The following is a 20,400-nucleotide window of genomic DNA, read 5'->3' as shown; positions in this document are numbered from 1 at the left end:
AGGCAGTTTATGGAGACGGAGAATTTGAGTGTATACACTATGCTCAACATTTTGATACACATTCCCTCACTTTCACATCATAACTATGGGAAAGGGGTTATGGTCTCACTTTATAAGTGGGTAACTCAAAGAATTCAAGTAACCTGCTCAAATCTTGGACATGGGATACAAACCCATGCCATTTCCACTGTATCCTGCCTTTTTTTCCCCAAAGGAACAAAATACACAAAGAACCACAGTGGCATCTGTCAAACAAAAATTTCTCTCCTGCAATGTTAAAACAGAACAGCAACATTTGAACCTCTGTAATTACCTTTAGTGTTTAATATAATGGCTGTTAAGTTTAGAAATTTCCTTAAATAAGAGCCTCATACAAATATAGGAAGAGAGGGTTGATGCTTTATGCTAGGTACAGACCCCAAACTATTTTGACCATATTAAGGAATACGCCTTCGGATTTTTGCATTTTGGCACAAAAACCAATTTTTAGGAAAGATCACGCATTTTATGGAGGTAGAAGTTAGTTTCCTACCTTATCAACATTCATTCGCTTAAACGATGCTTGCAGAAGTTTAAAATTGTGAATATATTCATGCTCCAACTTTGCTTGAAATTTTACTTTCTTCAAACTAATGCAGCCTGGAAAGAGCATGTCCATGAACTGGCAATAGGCAGCCCCTGGAAAGAAAGGAGAAAAAGGCTGATGTAAGTCTGACTGTTCCCAGGTGTGACTGAGGATTGTTAGGCAGGAAGGAGCCCCCCCTCCCCCCCAGCTGTGTGCTCCTCTCCCCCATGTGCTTACACATCCTTATTCGATTGGGCTGGGAGCCAGAGAGGGAAGGGACCATGCCTCCCTCCCACCACTTTTCCCATTCCTAACCACTGTGACAGTGATGCTGTGTTCACCAGAGCATCCCCACATTCCACAATGAACAGAAATACTTTTTAAAAAAATGTTTATTTATTTCGAGAGAGAGAGTGGTGAGAGTGAGTGGGGCGGGGGGCGGAGGGAGCAACCTAAGCAGGCTTCATGCTGCCAGTACAGAGCCCGATGCAGGGCTCGAACTCACCAACTATGAGATCATGCCCTGAGCTGAAACCAAGAGTCTAATGCTTAAGCAACTGAGCCACCTAGGCACCCCAATACTTCTTGAGAGAGAGAGAGAGAGAGAGAGAGAGCGAGAGAGAGAGAGCGCGAGTGTGCATGTGCGCACCAGTCAGGGATGGGGAAAGGGAGAGAGAGAATCTTAAGCAGTCTCCACACCCAGCAGAGAAAGAGGCGGGGCTTGATCTCAAAACCCTGGGATCATGTCCTAAGCCAAAATCAAGAGCTGGAAGCTTAATCCACTGGGCCACCCAGGCGCCCCCAGAGATATTTTAATGCCAAGGAACTCAGGATAAGAATAACTCTTCTTAGCTTCTATCAGAAAAAAAGGAACATTTTCTTCCCTCTAGATGCTACCTGCTCCAAGTCATCAAAATACACAGATCTGAGAGAAAAACAGAAAGTTTAAACACAAGAAGACTACAAAATTTCTCATGAAATGCATAGCTCAAAAAATAAATATGCAAATACAAATATGCCCAAGCTTGTTTTTTGTTTTTTTTTTAATTTTTAATTTTTTTTTAACGTTTATTCATCTTTGAGAGACAGAGAAAGAGCATGAGCAGGGAAGGGGCAGAGAGGGAGACACAGAATCCGAAGCAGGCTCCAGGCTCCGGGCTGTTAGCACAGAGCCTGACGCGGGGCTCAAACCCATGAACTGCGAGATCTGACCTGAGCCGAAGTCAGACGCTCAACCGACTGAGCCACCCGCGTGCCCTTGCCCAAGCTGTTTCATATCCATCTTGCAAAATGACTTAGGTTAAACTGGATAACTAAACCACCTAATACCCAAAACAGTTGTATACCAATTTAATTCCAGTCTAGAGCAATGGGGTCCTATATTAACATGAAGGATGAAGACAAGGAGACTCTGAAACTTACAGAAGTTCAGAGTCATGCTGTTTATGACTGAGAAATAAAAATAACAGAAATGTTCAATGAGTCCCCTGAGGCAATGGTCAGAGAAAAAAAGATTAAGTCTTTCATATGTATTTTTTTAATGAAGAACTCTTACATCATGACAATTTCCACTAGAAAATCCCAGCAAGATCATGTTTACGGATTCATATCTTCTTAATAGTTAAGGCCGCAGGCATTTAGAAAAGGAAATTCAAAGCCCGAAGGAGAAACAGTAATTGAGTGGCAAGAATGGGAACAAGATGCCATTTCTGTGTTTTGTTGTGTTTTTTTTTTTTCCTTCTTCAGATCTCTTGGTCTGTTTCTATAATGTGCCCGTGTTGGCCTTTCTGGAACATGAAGGAATTCCCCTCATCTTCTGGTATCAAGGTTTCTGTGAGAAGCTCTTTACTGTATTTGGGTGATTTACCTTTACATGGGAAGAAGCTAAATGATCTCTTATGTCACACAGATGTTGAGCATCCTTTACTGAGATAGGAATCTGAGAGAGAGAGAGAGAGAGAGAGAGAGAGAGAGAGAGAGAGAGAGAGAGAGGGGGAGAGAACAAAGTATCCGGGATCTAAGGGCTGCCTCAACAGGAAGTGGTGAGGTAATTCCTTATTCAGAGGTAATACTATAAAATCATGAAATACAGGGCTGCGGTAAAAAAAAAAAAACCACCTCCAGAATCTTTGCATCTATGAAGTTTCTCCTTAGATGACCACACCCTGAGCGCAAACTAGTAATATTCCCACTCAAGCAGATGGGTTCTCTTAAAAACTAAGTAAAACAAACCCCAACAAAAACCACTGAGGAGGTAAGAGAAACATCATGATCTTGGGGGGCATTCTTATAGCCGTAATTATTCAGGTCTCCCTTTTCAAGTACCACCAGATGGAACAAATTCCAGTAGACGTTCGAACACTATTTTTACCAGAGATGGAGATGTCTATAAATACAACTGTCTCATCACCTGCTTTTTGTAGAGTTATTTTTCTCTAGCATTTAGCATAAAATGTACTTATGAAGATCCAGATACTTCTGCATTCTTACAAGCCAACCAACCAACTCCCTCACTTCCAAAATTTCCAAAGTACTAACAGCTTTTGGATAAAAAGCAAACTTGAATTCAGAGAGGGGGAAAAAGGAAAAGTCATCTCCAGTTCATCTAAAGAGAACCACTTTAATGACCTGGTATATACCACTTATTAATTAGTTAATTAATTAATTTAATTTTAACAGACTGATCCCCTTCTGGGTCACATTTAATACTTTCTGACATTTTTAATGGCTGATTTTTATATCATGCTAAGCGACTTTCCCAAACCAAGATTAGATATTCACATACATTTTCTTCAAGTATTTTGTGGTCTCAAGTTTTACATTTACATCCTGAATTCATGCAGAATTTATTTTGGTCTAGGACATAAAGGATGGCTCTAATTTTAGTTACTCCAAATGTTGGTGGGAATCTGTCATTTTTGGCATCCCAACACTTGGGCACCTTCCTGTCTGGTTGATGCTACAGTGCCCTACCTCCCATCCCAGTATGGACAGGGGGCAAATATCCTTTTCCCCATCCCCAGCAGTCAAGATGCAGGCCTGTGACCTGGGCTATGCCTGGGTCTCAGAGTCTTGACAGTGACCGAAATATACAGGGGATACTAGAATTTAATCATGGTAGCACTGGTGGGATCTAGAGTCCTGGGACAGCAACACAGTGGCATCCTAGTCCAGTAGCACAAGGGAGGCTCTCTTTCCAGCTTTGGCTTGGTTTCCCATGGTCTCTGAGGTACTAAATATCTTTCCTATAAGTTTGTCTCTGCTTAAGCTTGCCAGGATTATTTTCTGCTATTTTCTTTTCTTTTTTTGGCAGCGGGGGGGGGGGGGGGGGGGGGGGAGGAGGAGGGTTTGTGAGTGCAGCTTTTTGTTTTATTTTTATTTAAATTCAAGTTAGATAACACACAGTGTAGTCTTGGCTTCAGGAGTAGAATCCAGAGATTCATCTCTTACATATGACACCCAGTGCTCATCCTGAAAAGTACCCTCCTTAATGCCCCTCACCCATTTAACCCATTCCCGACTAGCAACCCTCATTTTCTGCTATTTTCAACCACAAATCTCAAATGTTAAAGTAACCTAGGTGTTGATCATCATCATTTCATAAATAATTTATGTTTTTCCGAGGAAAAGCATTATCTTTACTATATTGCTTTCCTAATACAGGCATTCAGGTCTCTTTCCAGACTTAAAATAATTTTGGTCTGTCCCAGGGATAGCTCATACTCTTTGCTAATTAAATGCTACAATATGTGTTATTTTTTATAGAATAATTTCCCTTTTCTCAAAATCGTCTTAAACTTTATCATGCATTTATTCCATTTTTGTATTTGTCATTCATGGCATATAGAAAATAAATTTTCTTTGAAAATTAGTCATTTGCTAAGTAAGAGCTCTATTGAGATATAACTCATCTATCATAAAATTCAACCTTTTAAAAGTACAGTTGATCCTTGAGCAACATGGGGGTTATGGGCACTGACCCTCCTGCACAGTTGAAAATCTTCATGTAACTTTTGACTCCCCCAAATCCAAACTACAAATAGCCTATTATTGACCAGAAGACTTAATAATAACAGTTGACACCTTCTGTAGGTTATGTTTTCTATCCAATTACTACGTTTTTATAATAAAGCTAGAGAAAATGTTAGGAAAATCCTAAGGAAAAAAATACATTTAGAAAATGTACTGTAATGGGGCGCCTGAGTGGCTCAGTCGGTTAAGCGTCCGACTACGGCTCAGGTCATGGTCTCACGATCCGTGAGTCCCAGCCCTGCATCCGGCTCTGTGCTGACAGCTCAGAGCCTGGAGCCTGTTCCGGATTCTGTCTCCCCTTCTCTCTGCCCTTCCCCTGCTCACACTCTGTCTCTCTCAAAAATAAACAAACATTAAAAAAAAATTAAATAGAAAATGTACTGTATTTATCTAAAAAAAAAAACCACACATGTAAATGGATTGATACAGTTCAAATCTGTGTTGTTCAAGGGTCAATTGTAAACAAATTCTGTGCCTCTGAAGATACAGAATCGTGTATCCACCACTACTATCTAATTCCAGAAGATTTTCATTATCACCAAAATGAACTCCATACCTGTTAGCAGCCACTCTCTCCCTTCCTGTCCGCCCGGATCCTGATAACCAATCACTGATCTATTTTGTCTCTACGGATCTGCCTATTGTGGATATTTCGTATAAATGAATCAAAATATGTAACCTTTGTGTCTGGTTTACCTTAGCAAAATCCTTTCAAGGTTTATCCGTGTTGTGGTGTGTACCGGAAGTGCATATTCTGTTCTGTGGCTTAATAACATTCGATTGTAGGTATATGCTACATTTTATTGATTTACTCATCAGTTGGCGAACATTTGGGTTTTCCCTTTTGGGCTATTAGGAGCAATGCTACTATGAACTCTCATGTACAAGATTTTGTGTGGACTTAAGTTTTCAATTCTCTTGGGATATGGTACACCTCTGTTTAACATGTGAGGAACTGTCACATGGCTTCCTATTTTACATTCCCACCAGCAACACACCAGGATACTAATTCCTCCACATCTGCACTAACACTGTCTTTTTGATTCTAGTCATTCTAATAGGTGTAAATTTTGATTTAATTTCCCTAAACACTAATAATATTAAACATCTTTTTCATATGCCTTTTGGCCTTTTATATATCTTCTTTGGAGAAATGTTTATGCAAATCCTTTGCCAATTTTTAAATTGGGTGATTTTTCCTTTTATTGGGAAGGTGAAAAATCTCCATTTTAGATACAAGTCTCTTATCAGATACCTAATTTGCAAACACTTTCTCCTGTCTGTGGATTGCCTTTTTACTTTCTTAATGGCATCCTTTGAAGCACACACATTTTTACTTTTGATGAAGCACAATTACTTTCTTTCATCACTTGTATTTTTGTCATTTCTAACAAACCACTGCCTGCCTAATCCAATATCGTAAGGATTTATACCTACATTTTCTTGTAAAAGTGGTATAGCTTTAATTCATACACTTAGGTCAATGGTCCATTTTGAATTATTTCTTATATATGGTGTAAAGTTTGGGTCTTTGTTATTTTGCATGTAACTATTCAGTTGGGGCACCACTGTTGAAAAGACTATCCTTTCCATTTAATTGTCTTGGCACTCTTGCTGAAAATCAATTGCTATCAATGGCATAGTTTACTATTTCTGGAGTCTCATTTTTATACTTGTGCAGTAACAGTCTTGATTACTCTCTCTCTACTGCACTAACTTTGTGCAGTAACATTCTTGATTACTGTAGCTTTGTAGTCAATTCTGAAATGAAAAGTAGAAGTCCTCCAACTTTGTTTTTCCTTTCCAAACAGGTATTCTGGTTCCCTTGCATTTCCATATTAGTTTTAAGATCAGCTTGTCAATTTCTGATAGGGAGTGGATGATAGAGGCTTGGAAAGTACTGCCATTGTAACAATAGTAAGTCTAACCCATGAACATGGGATGTCTTTAATAATGTTTTAAAGTTTTCAGTATATAAGCCTTCCACTTAAAAATTTTTATTTTCTTCAATTCTACTATAAGTTGAATGGTATTCTTAATTCTATTTTTGGATTGTTCATTGTTAATGCATAGAAATATAATTGATTTTTGGATATTATCTTGTATATCCTACAATCTTGCTTAACTCATTTCAGCTATAATAGTTTTTTCTTGGCACTTAGGATTTCTTTGCATACAAGATCATGACATCTGTAAATAGAGATCATTTTACTATTTCCTTTCCAATGTGAATGCTTATTTTTCTTGTCCAAATGCCATGGCTCGAACCTTTAGTAGTATGTTAAATAGAAGAGCTGCCAATGTACATCCTTGTCTGGTCGTAGTGGGGGAAAGCATCTAGCTTTTCACCACTAAGTATGATGTTAGCTTCAAGTTTCTCATTATCAGAGGAAGTTGCCTTTTTCCTCCCAATGTTCATGTATTTTTGAGAGAAAGAGCATGGGGGGAGTGGCACAGAGAGAAAGGGAGACACAGAATCCAAAGCAGGCTCCAGGCTCTGAGCTATCAGCACAGAACCTGACGTGGTGCTTGAACCCATGAACCGTGAGATCACGACCTGAGCCGAAGTGAGATGCTTAACCAACTGAGCCATGCAGGTGCCCCAGGGGAAGTTGCCTTCTATTACTTATCTTTTTAACATAAAAAGGTGTTGAATTTTGTCAAATGCTTTTTTTCTGCAATTATCACATGGCTTTTGTCCTTTATTCTATTAAATGGTGTACTATACTGGTTTCTTTAATCCCATTTGATCTAACCTTGTATTAATTCCATTTGATCATGGCATATAATCCTCTCTATATGTTGCCAGATTCATGTTGCTAGTATTTTGTTGAGAAATTGTGTCTATATTCATAAGAGATATTGATCTATAGTTTTCTTGTGATATCTTTGGTTTTGGTTGATACTGACCTCACAAATAAGTTCGAAAGTATTTCTTCCTCTTATTTTTTGAAAGAATTAGTGGAGGGTTGGTGTTTTTTTCTTTCTTTGTTTAAACATTTGGTAGATTTCACCATTGAAGTTATCTGAGCTCAGGGTTTTCTTTCTGGAATTGTTTACAAATTACCAATCACATCTCTTATTATATAGATCTATTAAGAATTTCTATTTTATCTTAGGTTTCAGTAGTTATGTCTTTCTAGGTTTTTATCTACTTTACCTAGGCTATTTGGTTTTTAAATATTCATTTCCTAACTTACGAGTTCTAATAAATTTTCAGTTGTTTCTCTTTAGTTTTCTAGGGAGAAATAAAGTGATACATTTTTGTACTGTATTTTTGTGTATGTATATATATATATATGTTTATTACATACTTTTTCTTTAACAAGAGTATCTCATGTCCTTCCTCTAAGTCAGTTATTGACCACTGATTTCTGATCCTAAGGAAGTATTTTTCTGAGTTTTACCAAGAGTTGTTATCAGGAAGGGATCCTGAGTTTTACCAACTACCTTTTTAGCAATCATGGAGACAATAAAAAAGTTTTTCTCCTTTGATCTATTAACTGATCAATAACGTTCATGGATTTCTTAATGTTGAATCATCTTTATATCCTTAGACTTAAGTCCTACTTCGTGGATTTACAAAGTTTTTATTACAGTGCGGGTTTAGATTCACAAATACTTTATGATTTTTGCCCCTATACTTGTGAGGCTGTCTGCAACTTTGTGTGCTTTTGTCCTGGTTCTGATTATTCTTTTAAGTTAAAAAATACATTGGGGAAATTTTCATAATTTTGGGAGTCTAAAAGCTTGTGCACATAAAAAAAAAAGGCTTTGATTAGATTGCTCATGGCACAGTTTGCTAGCTGTATACCCTCAGTTTTTTTCTTCTCTATGCTTTCAGAACCATGTAAGTATCAAACAGGTGGAGTAATTTTTCTCCAACAGGCAATGTGGAAAGAATAGATAATATTAGCATTTCAGGTAATTTCAGGTACATTATGTGATCATTTAAGGTATTCTATCATAGGTCAGATTTTCTAGAGTCAAAGGAACCCCTGAAAATTTTTAAGAAATATCTTATTGACCTTGGGGAGCTATACTTAAGATTTGTTGTCATTGCTCCTGGGTATGTCCACTAAGGGTATTTTCAACTTCCAGTTCCCCAAATCTCTACTGCACAAGACACATTATGAAAAGGATACTTTGAAATTAATTGTTGCTAAGAACATGGTTAAGGGTGCTTACTGGGGCAAAAAACTATAATCATGGCGTAACTTGAATAAGGCTGTTGTATTCTCTTTTCTATCAAAGGCTAACCCCTCCAGCTGTGCTGTAGATCCCATCTCTGCTCATCCTCTCATTGAGGTCATGGACTCCAGCTACTCTCAGTCTCTCAGAAATTGCAATGCGCCAATATCATCTGACTTTGACAAAATAAAAATCTTTCTTAATTTCACGTAATCCTTTAGCTACTATATCATTTGTCTCCTCCTATTCACAACAAAACTTGACGAAGTTGTCCTTATTTCCATTGTTTACCATTCAAACCAATCCTAGTGTCTTCCAATCTTACCAAGTTCCAGTTAAGGTCATCAATAGCTTCTCTGTTACCAAAACTAACAGTCTTTCTTCATCCAACTCAACACCTCTGAATACTGTCTGTCTTGTTGCCCATCCCTTCTTGAAATTCTGTATTTTCCTCCTTAGACAGAATGGGTATCAAAGGACTGATCAATTCAGCAATCATTACTTTTGCCCTTTAAGTCTCAGCCAGCCACAAACCGGAATGCTCTTCATTGACAGGCATACAGATTTTTGGGCCATTTCCTTAACCTTGCAGTAACATGGCCTACATTTTGCACAGATCCCACTTCCATCAATTTACGCTAAGGTTGCCATTATTCAGAACACATACCACTCCTTACTAAGGAGACTAACATGTTTTCCTATGAAATCACTATGAACTCCTTCCCCACTCTATAGTGACCTATGACATGGCCTCTGTCTACCTCTCCCTTGTCTAACTTCCCCTTAGGAAGCTCCTTTCACACTGGCTTCCTTGCTGTTTCTGGAACACTTCAGGTCTGTTTCTGCATTATGACCTTTATATAGGCTGTTTCCTCTGGAACTTTACATTCTTCTTGCCATTCATATCAAGGCTTGGATGTCACCTACCAGGAAAGGCCCTCCCATCCTATCCCATCTGAAGGGACTCTCTTGTCACTCTTCATCACGTCACCCTGTTTTAGGTCTATTTTATTAATTTATATGTTACTCTGTGGCTTCCCTTCCCTTGCTGCAATAGAAGGTTCAAGAGAGCTTGCACTTTATCTGTCCAGGTCCCTTCTGTATCCCGAACCTTGATAGTGTGGCCTTTAATATCTGGTCAATGAATCAGTTTACCGATAGTAGCAGCTGAACCCCAACAAGGGCTAGTCGATGGTAAAATTCTAATGTTACCAAAGTCCCAAATAAGAGTACAAAAAGAGTTGCTACATATTTTAAGAACTCATTGGGGTAAAAATTAAGCAAAAAAGCAATCTAAACTAAGAACTACTCTGGAAACTAAGTGTGCAGAAAGGTGAAACATAAGCCTCCAAAGGCTAAATATAACACACTCTGGTAAAAAGCAATCCAAACTGTAGGATGTTGTGTTTAACAAGATCATGATGGGCCATGTTCTGAGCCTGTGAACTCAAGGCACTAGTGCAGTTATGAGGGTCAAGTTCTGAAAATGAGGGAGTAATTAGAAAGTAAGGAAAATGTTCTGTCTTTGTGCCATGCTATGCCTGCACATGGTTCCAGTTGTTACAATCAAAAGTGACATAATGGAGCTAAAAAGTTTGGGGACAGGAATCCAAAATGAATAGGTGAGGCACTGTATAAAGGCAGAACTCAAAAATGAATACCTAACCCTCCAAAGATTCAAGGATGTACGATTTAAATCTATGTAATCATGAAAAGCATGAGAAGATAAATAATCTCATTTCTACCAGATTTAGTATTAGGGTATCAGGATAAACTGACATTTTTAAAAGGAAATGTTCAGACAACAAGAAAGGAAATGTTAATTTATAGATTATACCATGCCAAGAAATAAATGAAAATACCCATATTTATTTAAAATCTGTTAAAACATTCGTTATCAATTTTTACAGAGGTATTTTTATCATCACCATCCTATTTTACAGATTTGGGAACAAAGTTCAGAAAGTCATCCAGCTAATGAAAATAACAGAAGTGGAATTTATACTCTGATCTGAACTTCATTTTCTTAAATACTTCCTCTTCTCTATGCTGCTTCTAGGAAATTATAAGCAAAAATTCAAAGAAAATTTGGAAAATTTCTAGATTATAATTCTGTAAGAAGTCATAAAATGAACTGGAGAACATATGAACCTTTCAGACTGATGTCAGAGGTAGAGGGCCAGCTGTACCTTTCCTAGTTATAGAAGAATTTGGGCTGGACAGATAGTTCATTTACCTGTCCCTGTGTCATGATTTTATATTTTTTAGTACATATACACTCATAAGAACTTCATTTTACATGTTTATGTAATGTATATACAAAAATGTAGATAAAATAGAATACATATACATTATTATCTCATAGCACTTTCCCTAGAAATGTGACCTTGTCTGCAGAGAAGACCTTCAGATATATTGGGTTTTGCCACAAAGAGCTACTCAAATTGCCCATCTGATGGTTCTCACAGGCCAAAGAACTATTATATACAAATGTCTGTATCAGTGGATTCAATTTCAACTTTCCACCATCTTAGGTGGTACTGATGAAGGGTCAGAAGAAAGACAACCTTAATTTACCGGACACATCCACACAATTCTATCTGTCATTATAGGTAAGGGACTTCTAACAAAGCTGCTTCAATTAGGACCACAAAGTGGGCAGAGAAGGATAGAGAAATGAGCTGTTGGTCTTTAGATCTAAGCCTTAATCATCTTGAACAGACCATGACCAGGCATCACACCTTTCTAAAACAGCAGTAATCCCTGTCTGCAAGACATCAGGTTTGGATAGATCTCTAAGCTCTAAAGCTAAATGATTCTCCAATTCGGTCACCAACTTCTCTTTTAAGGGATACTTGATGTTTCTGCTAATTAGGAGACAACAATGCTTCATTATCATATGACTAAGTCTTGTCAGAGCTCTTGCTCCCAGCCATTGCCATCTTTTGTCATGGTTGCTGGAGGAGACACTAGGATATCACTGCGTCTGGGGTAATGCTCCCAGGGGCACACACAAACACACACCCCTTCTAGATGACAGTTCTTCCATGTATTTCTCCTTGAGCTCTTGACATTTATATTCTCAGCAACATAACTGTGTTCTGTCACCTTCAGTAGTTGAATTAAAGAGCTTTCACATTAGAATACTGTTTTTACACAATCATCACAGGATCATTCCGGCTCTATTTGAGCATTCGGCCCTGTCATTCCTTGAACATGGTCTGCAGAAGCATGGCTGTAACTAAAGCTCTCATCTCATGTTGAAGGCAGTATTCTATTCCCCTCTGGGAAATCAGAGCCTCATAACAAGGAAAGTGAGACTGCAAAATACAGGGTTACAGATTTCCAGCTCATCAGCAGAAATCTTCCTACCTACACAAAGACAAGTCTTGAGGAGCTTAATGGTAACTGAAAATAATGCTTTGAAACATTAACGTTTTAAAGGAATTAAAAATCCTCAAGTTAGGCTGCATTTTTCTAATCCAACAAAAGTACGATTACGTTAGTAGTAGCTTTGTTTTTGTTTTTATAGGAATCTCCCCCATTCCTGGCACGAACAGCTGCTTGATAACTTCAGTTACCACAGTATGATTTAACTCCCTTAGAGTGAACTTAGAGCACCGTCCATTTCACCAGCCCTGAGTCACAAGTGCAAAAAAATAAAGATCCAGAGGTTCAGAAATCTGCTTTCAACGGAGCTTGTTCTCTGGAATTCCCATGGTCCTCCACTGAGCTTCCCGCTTCTTCCCACTGTTTGGAGTGATGTCAAATTTTTATTCATATTTTAAATAAGTCCCAAAGACAAGTAACTTTTAAATGGATTCCATAAAGAGGAACAGGAGCGATAACCAGCAGGAAGATTTCAACTCCCACAGACACAGAGAAGGCTCACGTGAACTGTGCCGAGTGCTGAAAAGCACCCCATCCTTACCCTTCTCCACATACAGAGTAAGTTGTCTAAGGACATTTTCATCTCTTCTTTCACACAACAAGAAATACGCCAGTGATCGCTATTCAGGCAGATGGAGTTTTAAGAGCATCAGCAGATAGACTACAAGGCCTTGCCAAACCATGTGGCTGGGCTCTCATCTGATAGGTACACTCAGGTTTTTACTAATTTAGAGGATATAAAACTTTCTGAAGCATCTTGTGACTTCCAAGTACTAAGTAACAGAAATGCCAAGTACCGCACAAGAAATATTGACGAAAATAATTATACAGCAAGAGATGAAGTATGCTTACTATGGTGAGCATTTCATAATGTATGTAATTGTTGGTCACTATGTTGTAACCTGACACTAATATTGTAGAATACTTTATTTCAATAAAAATGGAAAATTACAATCTTGTAAGGCTGCAGCAAATTGCAGTTAAAGGTGTTAACATTCTTTGCTTACAGCCTGCCTTCAAGAAGCAAGAATACTTTTTAAAAGGTAATGTTACCTTTATACTGTACTTCTATTAAGAAAATTACAGAGCAATGTTGAAAGTGAGACCTGCTGTAGAGAAAAAACTGATCAGGTATTAAGATTAATGTACTAAGTTGATTTCAAAGTGCTTCTTCACCAAAAAAGCCATGGAAGAATAAAGATTTTATTTTTCAAAAGGACTGTCAATGTAGCAAAAATCTCCATGTGAAATAGTCCTTAAGATTTTATGTATCATTTTTTTTCAAAAAATTTAACATTTTTAATTTATTTTTGACAGACAGAGAGAGACAGAGCATGAGCCAGGGAGGGACAGAGAGAGAGGGAGACAGAGAATCCGAAGCAGGCTCCAGGCTCTGAGCTGTCAGCACAAAGCCCAACATGGGACTCCAACTCACGAGCCGTCAGATCATGACCTGCGCCGAAGTCAGGCCCTTTAACTGACTGAGCCACCCAGGCACCCCTACATATCATTATTTTTCAATAAAAGGTAAATTTTAGAGAAATAATTAGAGATTATAATGGATAGAAATGTACAATACACAGAAGAGAGCTGTTATTTTAAGGGCGGTATTTGTGAAATAATTGTTGCAGAAACTATTCTCTCAGTTGAAAATTAAAATGTGAAGAATGCTAAAGTATGACTGGACTATTTCTGGTTGCTTTTTTCAACTAAATGGTGATTACCCTGTAACTTGTCATCTTGTGTTTCAAAGTTTTTAGGAAAAAATACAAAATTTCAAATCTGCCTATTGATACAAAAAAAGATTCAGCCAAATAAAAGAATAAAGAAGTGGGAGATGAAGAATCATCTTCTTGATCTGAAATACTTTTCATTGCTAGTTGACAATCCAGTGCTGGGAACCTGGTTTCACTTCTAGTTTCCACTACCAGTGATTTCCTTTAGGGTGATGGACTCAAATTTTTACCAAAACAAGCTGTCTAACATACCCAGCTTCATACAGAAAGATCTGGCCTCTACATGGGAATCAAGAATGAGGGAAACAGAAGCACTTGGAGCACAGGCAGGCATGGTGTGCAGGACAAAAGGTCACTGGCTTCCAGGGAGTCTGATGCTGAAACTGGCAGCGAGATGTCCCAACAGCTTAACTCCCTGAATAGAGCTAAAGTTAGCATTTGGCATTCCAGACACAGGAGAAAAGGAAGCACAAAAAGCTTTCTTACAAACGAAAAACAAGGTAGAAAAGTACATTTGAAACCCACACTAAAGGGGTCAGTTTTCTTATTAGGGTCATCAAAACAGAAACTTCTGTAAAGCTGTGACATCAGGGGACACAGTTTTCTTACATGTGCATTCGGTATTTTCATGTTGTTTTGTATCACCTCCTCTACTTCAATGGACAGTTTTTTTTAAGTGTTGAAATTACCTATTTAAAAATGGAAGATTTTACTTAACGAAAGCTTGAGATGGCAGCAGGAATCTGGAAAAGATGGGTTTTGTATCTAATTTTTGTGGTTATAGATCACTGCTAAAAAAATGCCAATCCATAGGTGACATACAGGGATTTCACTTGATTAATCAATGAAAAGCCAGCGAACCAACAAATACTTATCGAGGAATACTTACTTAAAGAACCAAGTAACTTAGTTTTGAGAGATGAGACCTAGGAAAATGAGCAAACACACCAAACTGGAAGTCCTAAAGTATATGGTAGAGACAGAAATACTAGAGCGCTTAGTTCAAAAATTTTGCCCAAGAGAAAGCCAAGAAAGAGTAAACAATATTCTCAAACAGATGAAGTCAAGTCCAGCTTGCATGGTCATTTCCAGCCCTCAAATCGTTTAATAACCTTTAATGTTGAGGTTATAATGACCCTAAGATTTTGTACAGCCCTGAAAATTAACATGAGAGAGAGCTCACATCTTGTTGAGGGTGACCTGGAAGAAGAGGAAGGTGGCACTGGGGATGGACCTCAAGGGCAAGCATTCCAAGCAAAGATAAGGAATTAGAGCCTTTGATGAAAGAGGATTTGAGGCAAATGTAGGTGAAGGGTAGGGTGTAATGGGGGTAGATGCTGCAAGGACTGTTTGTAGCAACTGCTCAAAGCTTTAAAAGCCAAGAAGAGAAGCAACTTAATTTGACAGGTAGTGGAGAACCAATGCTTATTTCTGGGCATAAGTGTCTTTATAGAAAAATGCCTCCTAACGTATGCCATTTTTAAGCTCCAGTTTTTTAGAACGTATCTATTTTAAGGGAAAATGAGATTAATGGCAAGAAACCTAAAGCCTATACACTCTTCCCAATTTTTCAAGGAATTTCTACTGAATCATCATCCATGTTTTTTTTTAAAGTTTTATTTATTTATTTGGTGTCGGGGGGAGAGCGCACAAGTAGGGGCGGGGAGCAGAGAGAGACGGAGAACAAGAATCCCAAGCAGGCTCTACGCTGTCAGCATGGAGCCCGACACGGGGCCTCATCTCATGAAACATGAGATCATGACCTGAGCTGGAATCAAGAATCGGACGCTCAATGCACTAAGCCACCCAGGCGCCCCACTGCCCATACCATTCTATCAACAGTTCAACATGCTAGGCCACTATGTGAATACTAGGTGTCGTCAGCTGATGAAGCAGCTTTTAGTACAGTGCAAGATGGAGTGATAGGAATTGAGCGGCACAAACCCACAGTCCATTTCTCCACAACAGACCACCCTCTACAGTTGCTCTTTCTGTGGCTGAGGTCAGTGTCCCTGGGAACTCTTCCTAGATCTAAGTTATTTCATCTGTTTCACCAAGACTTACAGGTGAGGCCTCCCTACTTACCAGCACGACCCCAACAAATCCAGTCTACCAGCTCTCACCAATGCCAGTAACATGCTCTACTTTCCAGAAGCAAGCATTCCCTTCCCCCACAGCTCCCTGAGGAGAGGCCTGGTGGACAGAGAAACTCCAGAAGGCCAGGTGTGGTACCAAAAGAAGAACCACTATTTAACATTCATGCGGACTGTGACATATTCAAGAATTTTCTATAATGAATTGCTTTCTTTCTATTTCACAGATTTATCTCAGAACACTTTTGCTTTTCTAACAATTTTCTAACAATTCTAGTGTTGGGAGGAATCTAAATTAGTATGAGGAATGTATGAGCATTTACTTGAGGGATTCAATTACAGGACCACAGGAGAAATTAAAAAAAAAAAAAAAAAGGCAAGTTTTTAAAAAAAAAACACACACACAATTACATATAATTTTAGAGTTGACATACACATTTTCATTAGAATTTGGCACCTTATCCAGTTTCCTGAAGTTCTTCCATGAACTGTCATACAATGTAATCTAGAAGAAATCAAAGTGGAGAACGATTCTCTTATGGAGGGGAGGAACTGCAGGAAATCGTGTTGGCATGAGTTTCCCATTTACATGCTTCTTATTGTCAAATAATTTGGTCATAAAAGCTTATGAGTGTTAATACTTGGGTAAGATCAAACCCTTGGAAGGGAGGGGACAAATACAGAGAGGTAATTTGCAATCTGTCTGAATTACGTAATGGTTACAGAGTGGAAAAAACCCAATGTGCAGAGCCATGCAGAGTTGCCAAGCAATTCAATTATTTTTTCCAGGTAAGCAATCCTAACATGCCCAAGTATTTGAGGGCAGCTTCTGACACTCCTTTCTTATAATGTCTACATGGTTGATAAGCTGTGTATTTAAAAACATCATTTAGAAAAACAAATAGGTTAGAAAAAGTATTCTCCTTTGAAGAACAAGAAAACTTGAAGCTACTGGTTTGATCATCTTAACTGTGTGGAAACTAGACAGTTTACTAATGGTTCAGATATTCCCGTGCACAAACTGCCCATTAGAGTTGTGGCCACCTGAATGGGGAGACAGGCTAGACATTTACTTTTCTCCCGGGACCATGTTCCACCTTTGCGTTATACTTAGGGAAGCTGGAAAAAAAGGAATCTGAGTGCTCTGGCTACAAAAATTATCAAGGAGAACTTTAGCAGTAAAGGAATCAACTGGTCTCCACTGGATACGATCTGTATTGTTTTTATATGCCTATATCCCCACATCCCTAGACCTGACGCATTGTAGTAGGCACTCGATAAGTCTGCTGTCTTTGGGAATACAAAGCCATATGTTAAACAACCAAATGACATCTGAACGGTACCTTTACTCAGGGTACCGCAGTACCTTGGGTGGCGCAGTGGGTTAAGCATCCGACTCTTGATCTTGGCTCAGGTCATGATCTCACAGTTCATGAATTCAAGCCCCACATAGGGCTCTGTGCTGTTGGTACAGACCCTGCTTGGGATTCTGTCTCTCCTTCTCTCTGTCCCTCCCCTCCCCTGCCTGTGCTCTCACTCTCTCAAAATAAATAAACTTAAAAAAATTTAAATGGTACCCTTACTCAAAATCCCCATCTTCCTCTTCTTGTCCTGAATCTTATCCATATTAAAAACCTAGTTTGAATGACATTTCAATTAAATTATGCTTCATAAATATTTACCATCCACTAAATTTGCATGGCTATTTGGCCAAAGACCCAAACAAGGCTAAGACAAAAACCTTTTCTAGACTAAAATAATCTTTCTTTGAATACCACAGCATTTACTACTTGAAACATTCCTGTCCCTTTTCTGCTGCCTTGAATCCCAATCTATGTTCCAGAGTCTTATGCACACATGTGCGTGCATAAAACCCTGCATCTTTTCTCTGCCTTCAGTAACATTTTCTGCCTAAAATGTCCTTTTGAGACTTGTTACACTTGAATAGAAATTTCTCATTCTTTAAATGTTAGTCTAAATATCACTTCCTCTATCAAGTTTTTCTGTTCTTTGTACAGACTTCACTATTTTATTATAATGGGTATGGGAGCCCAACAGCAGGTTGACTTGCATTTTAATTAACAATCTCTCTCCTAACTGACTGGTGAGTAACTCATTAAGACTGGGAATGGTGGCCAATCCACCTTTCTACTGCATTAGTAGGTGTCTACTATGACTATAGACCACTGACAGCTCTAGAATCTTTATTTGGAAAATAGGAGCTGCAGCCTGGGTGGAGTTGGGAAACAGATATGGGAATAAGGGGACAGAACTGGACGGGAAATGGGTGAATATTCCTCAATGTTGCATTAGCATGTCCCTTCATAAAAGGCTAAGAAAATCAACCTTCCATGCCGAAGGGGTTGGATAAGTACTGACAGAGGCTCTTAGTGTAGCTGTTGCAACCCAGGTTTGCTGAACTCAGTGCAATACTGGGAAAACAGTGATACCTTGATGTCTAATTCCTCTAGGGGAGGCCAAGCCTGTAACAAAATTTTTCTCAAAGATGTTATTTTTCCTCAAGAGCACAGAAAGGAAGAAATGAGGATGTGAGGTCCTCTCAGGTACAAGCTTGTTAAATCAAGCCTGGATTCAATGTGAGGAAAGGGCTACATTTTTGAGATTCAAATGGTGGATTGTGCACCCATGTGCTTAAGTGTATTTCTAAGGAGGCATTATCCAGGCTACTGTTTCACTGGCCAAGGATAATTTTGCGAGAGCTGAACAAGCTCTTCCAAAGCGGGTGGTGAAATCTCAGAGCCACCGTGTCTTCCTTGGAGGTAAAGAGTTCAGAGGAGGAGAGGAATTACCAGATACATCTCAATTCTTCAAGCAGTAATAGAAAGGATTAGGATGTGGACTTCGAACTCCTCCTTCTCTAACATCCTAGAGATGTTTAATGGGTTCCTGATTAATGGATATGGGAAGAAAAAAAATCAAACACACACATGTGCACACAGTGAGCTCTCCATCACACCCACAGCTGCCATACATACAGCAAGGAAAGCATAAGGTTGTGATCCAAGGACATCCCAGTTCTAGTGTCAGATGTGAACATTTGGTATCCTCTTGTGTAAAATAGAAATTAAACATTCCTATTCTTCCACACAGGCTGTTATAAGAATTAAAGTAAATACAAATAAAAGCACAATGAAAATGGTCAAGAGCAATATATAAAAGCTGAGGCCTTAGGACAGCATTATCATGCCCCTCAAGTATACAACTATGCATTATGTTCCTGGTTAAGATCATCGGAGCTATAAGAATGAACAGGATTGGATTGGATTGTTTCAGATATGAAATATGAATCTCCAAAATGCATGTTTTAGATTCAGAGGGCAAAGAACCAAGGAACAAAAGGAGGTCCTTGGCCTCCCACCAGCACAGGAAGGCTATGAACACATTCCCAAGATCCTCCAGTTTATCTACTCAAAAACATCCGAGGGCTTCTCCAGGCCTGAAGTCTTTCCCCAGATAAACATATGAGGCGCTTAAGTAATCACAAGTTCATTTATGAAAGGAAATGACTATTTTTCCCCAATTTTATACTCTTCCTGTTAAAGTCTTTAGATGGTTTTAGCTGAAAAGGCAAAGAAAAAGAGCAATATGAATACAAAATAATGTTTTATAAGGAACATATCCGTCTTGTAAAGTAAATGACAGCTTTGGAAAAATCAAAACAGCTCACAATATATTGGAACACACTTTTTAAAACTTAAGATACTTGTTTTTATACATCTTGGTGAATAACCTCAAAATAAACACACGCTTTAAAAGTCAGCAAACATCTTATAAAACAGAGACAAAAATCCAAGGAGAAGGGGCTCTACAGGTTTCTGATATTAGAATTATGAATTACAAAGGAGCCTTAAAATCTGCCATGTCCTTGGACTCCAGCCTGATGTTTCCCAAACTCTGCACCAAGAGTCCTGGGATCATGGAGTCAGGACTCCAGGCAGTGTACCTGACGGGAGTTAATCAATGCTGGGGCTTCTGAGATGCATGCGTAGTCTAGGCCCTTTACTTCCATCAGTACCACCCTCATCAGATGGACTTACCCACATTACAACAGTGCTCATCTCTAGATTCATAACCATGGGTTCACTGATGGTTTTTGAGCAGGTAAAACTCAGTAGAGGCTTACTATAGATTAGAAGAAAAAAGAACCTGAATCCACGAAATTACATGATAATGAGTTTCTGGAATAGCAATATACTTACTAAGAACTCAGACTGCATTCATCTATGACATCTGAGAATTTTCTCAGGTAAGCGAAAATAATGAGATACAAGTCTAGAATTGAAGGGATCACTTTGTACAAATTCATATAATTACTAAGTTTTTGTGATTTGGTTAGAATTCTCAAAGGTAATCATCTGGGTTTCTAATAATA

The 20,400-nt window shown here is 38.6% G+C and overlaps 1 protein-coding gene across 5 annotated transcripts in view; it reads right to left on the bottom strand.

The window, feature by feature from the left end:
- MAPRE2 (microtubule associated protein RP/EB family member 2) overlaps positions 1–20,400 on the bottom strand; it is a 158,467-nt gene that overhangs the window by 39,998 nt on the left and 98,069 nt on the right. For all 5 annotated transcript variants that reach the window (XM_042909477.1, XM_042909474.1, XM_042909476.1 and 2 more), the window contains one exon: positions 533–678. In XM_042909477.1, the coding sequence (XP_042765411.1) occupies positions 533–678 (146 nt within the window). The remainder of the gene's footprint in view (positions 1–532; positions 679–20,400) is intronic.

This window comes from Panthera leo, chromosome D3 (assembly GCF_018350215.1).
Source record: "Panthera leo isolate Ple1 chromosome D3, P.leo_Ple1_pat1.1, whole genome shotgun sequence".
NCBI lineage: Eukaryota > Metazoa > Chordata > Mammalia > Carnivora > Felidae > Panthera > Panthera leo.
The sequence above is the reverse complement of the archived record's forward strand: the minus strand, read 5'-3'. Positions and strand labels throughout refer to the sequence as shown.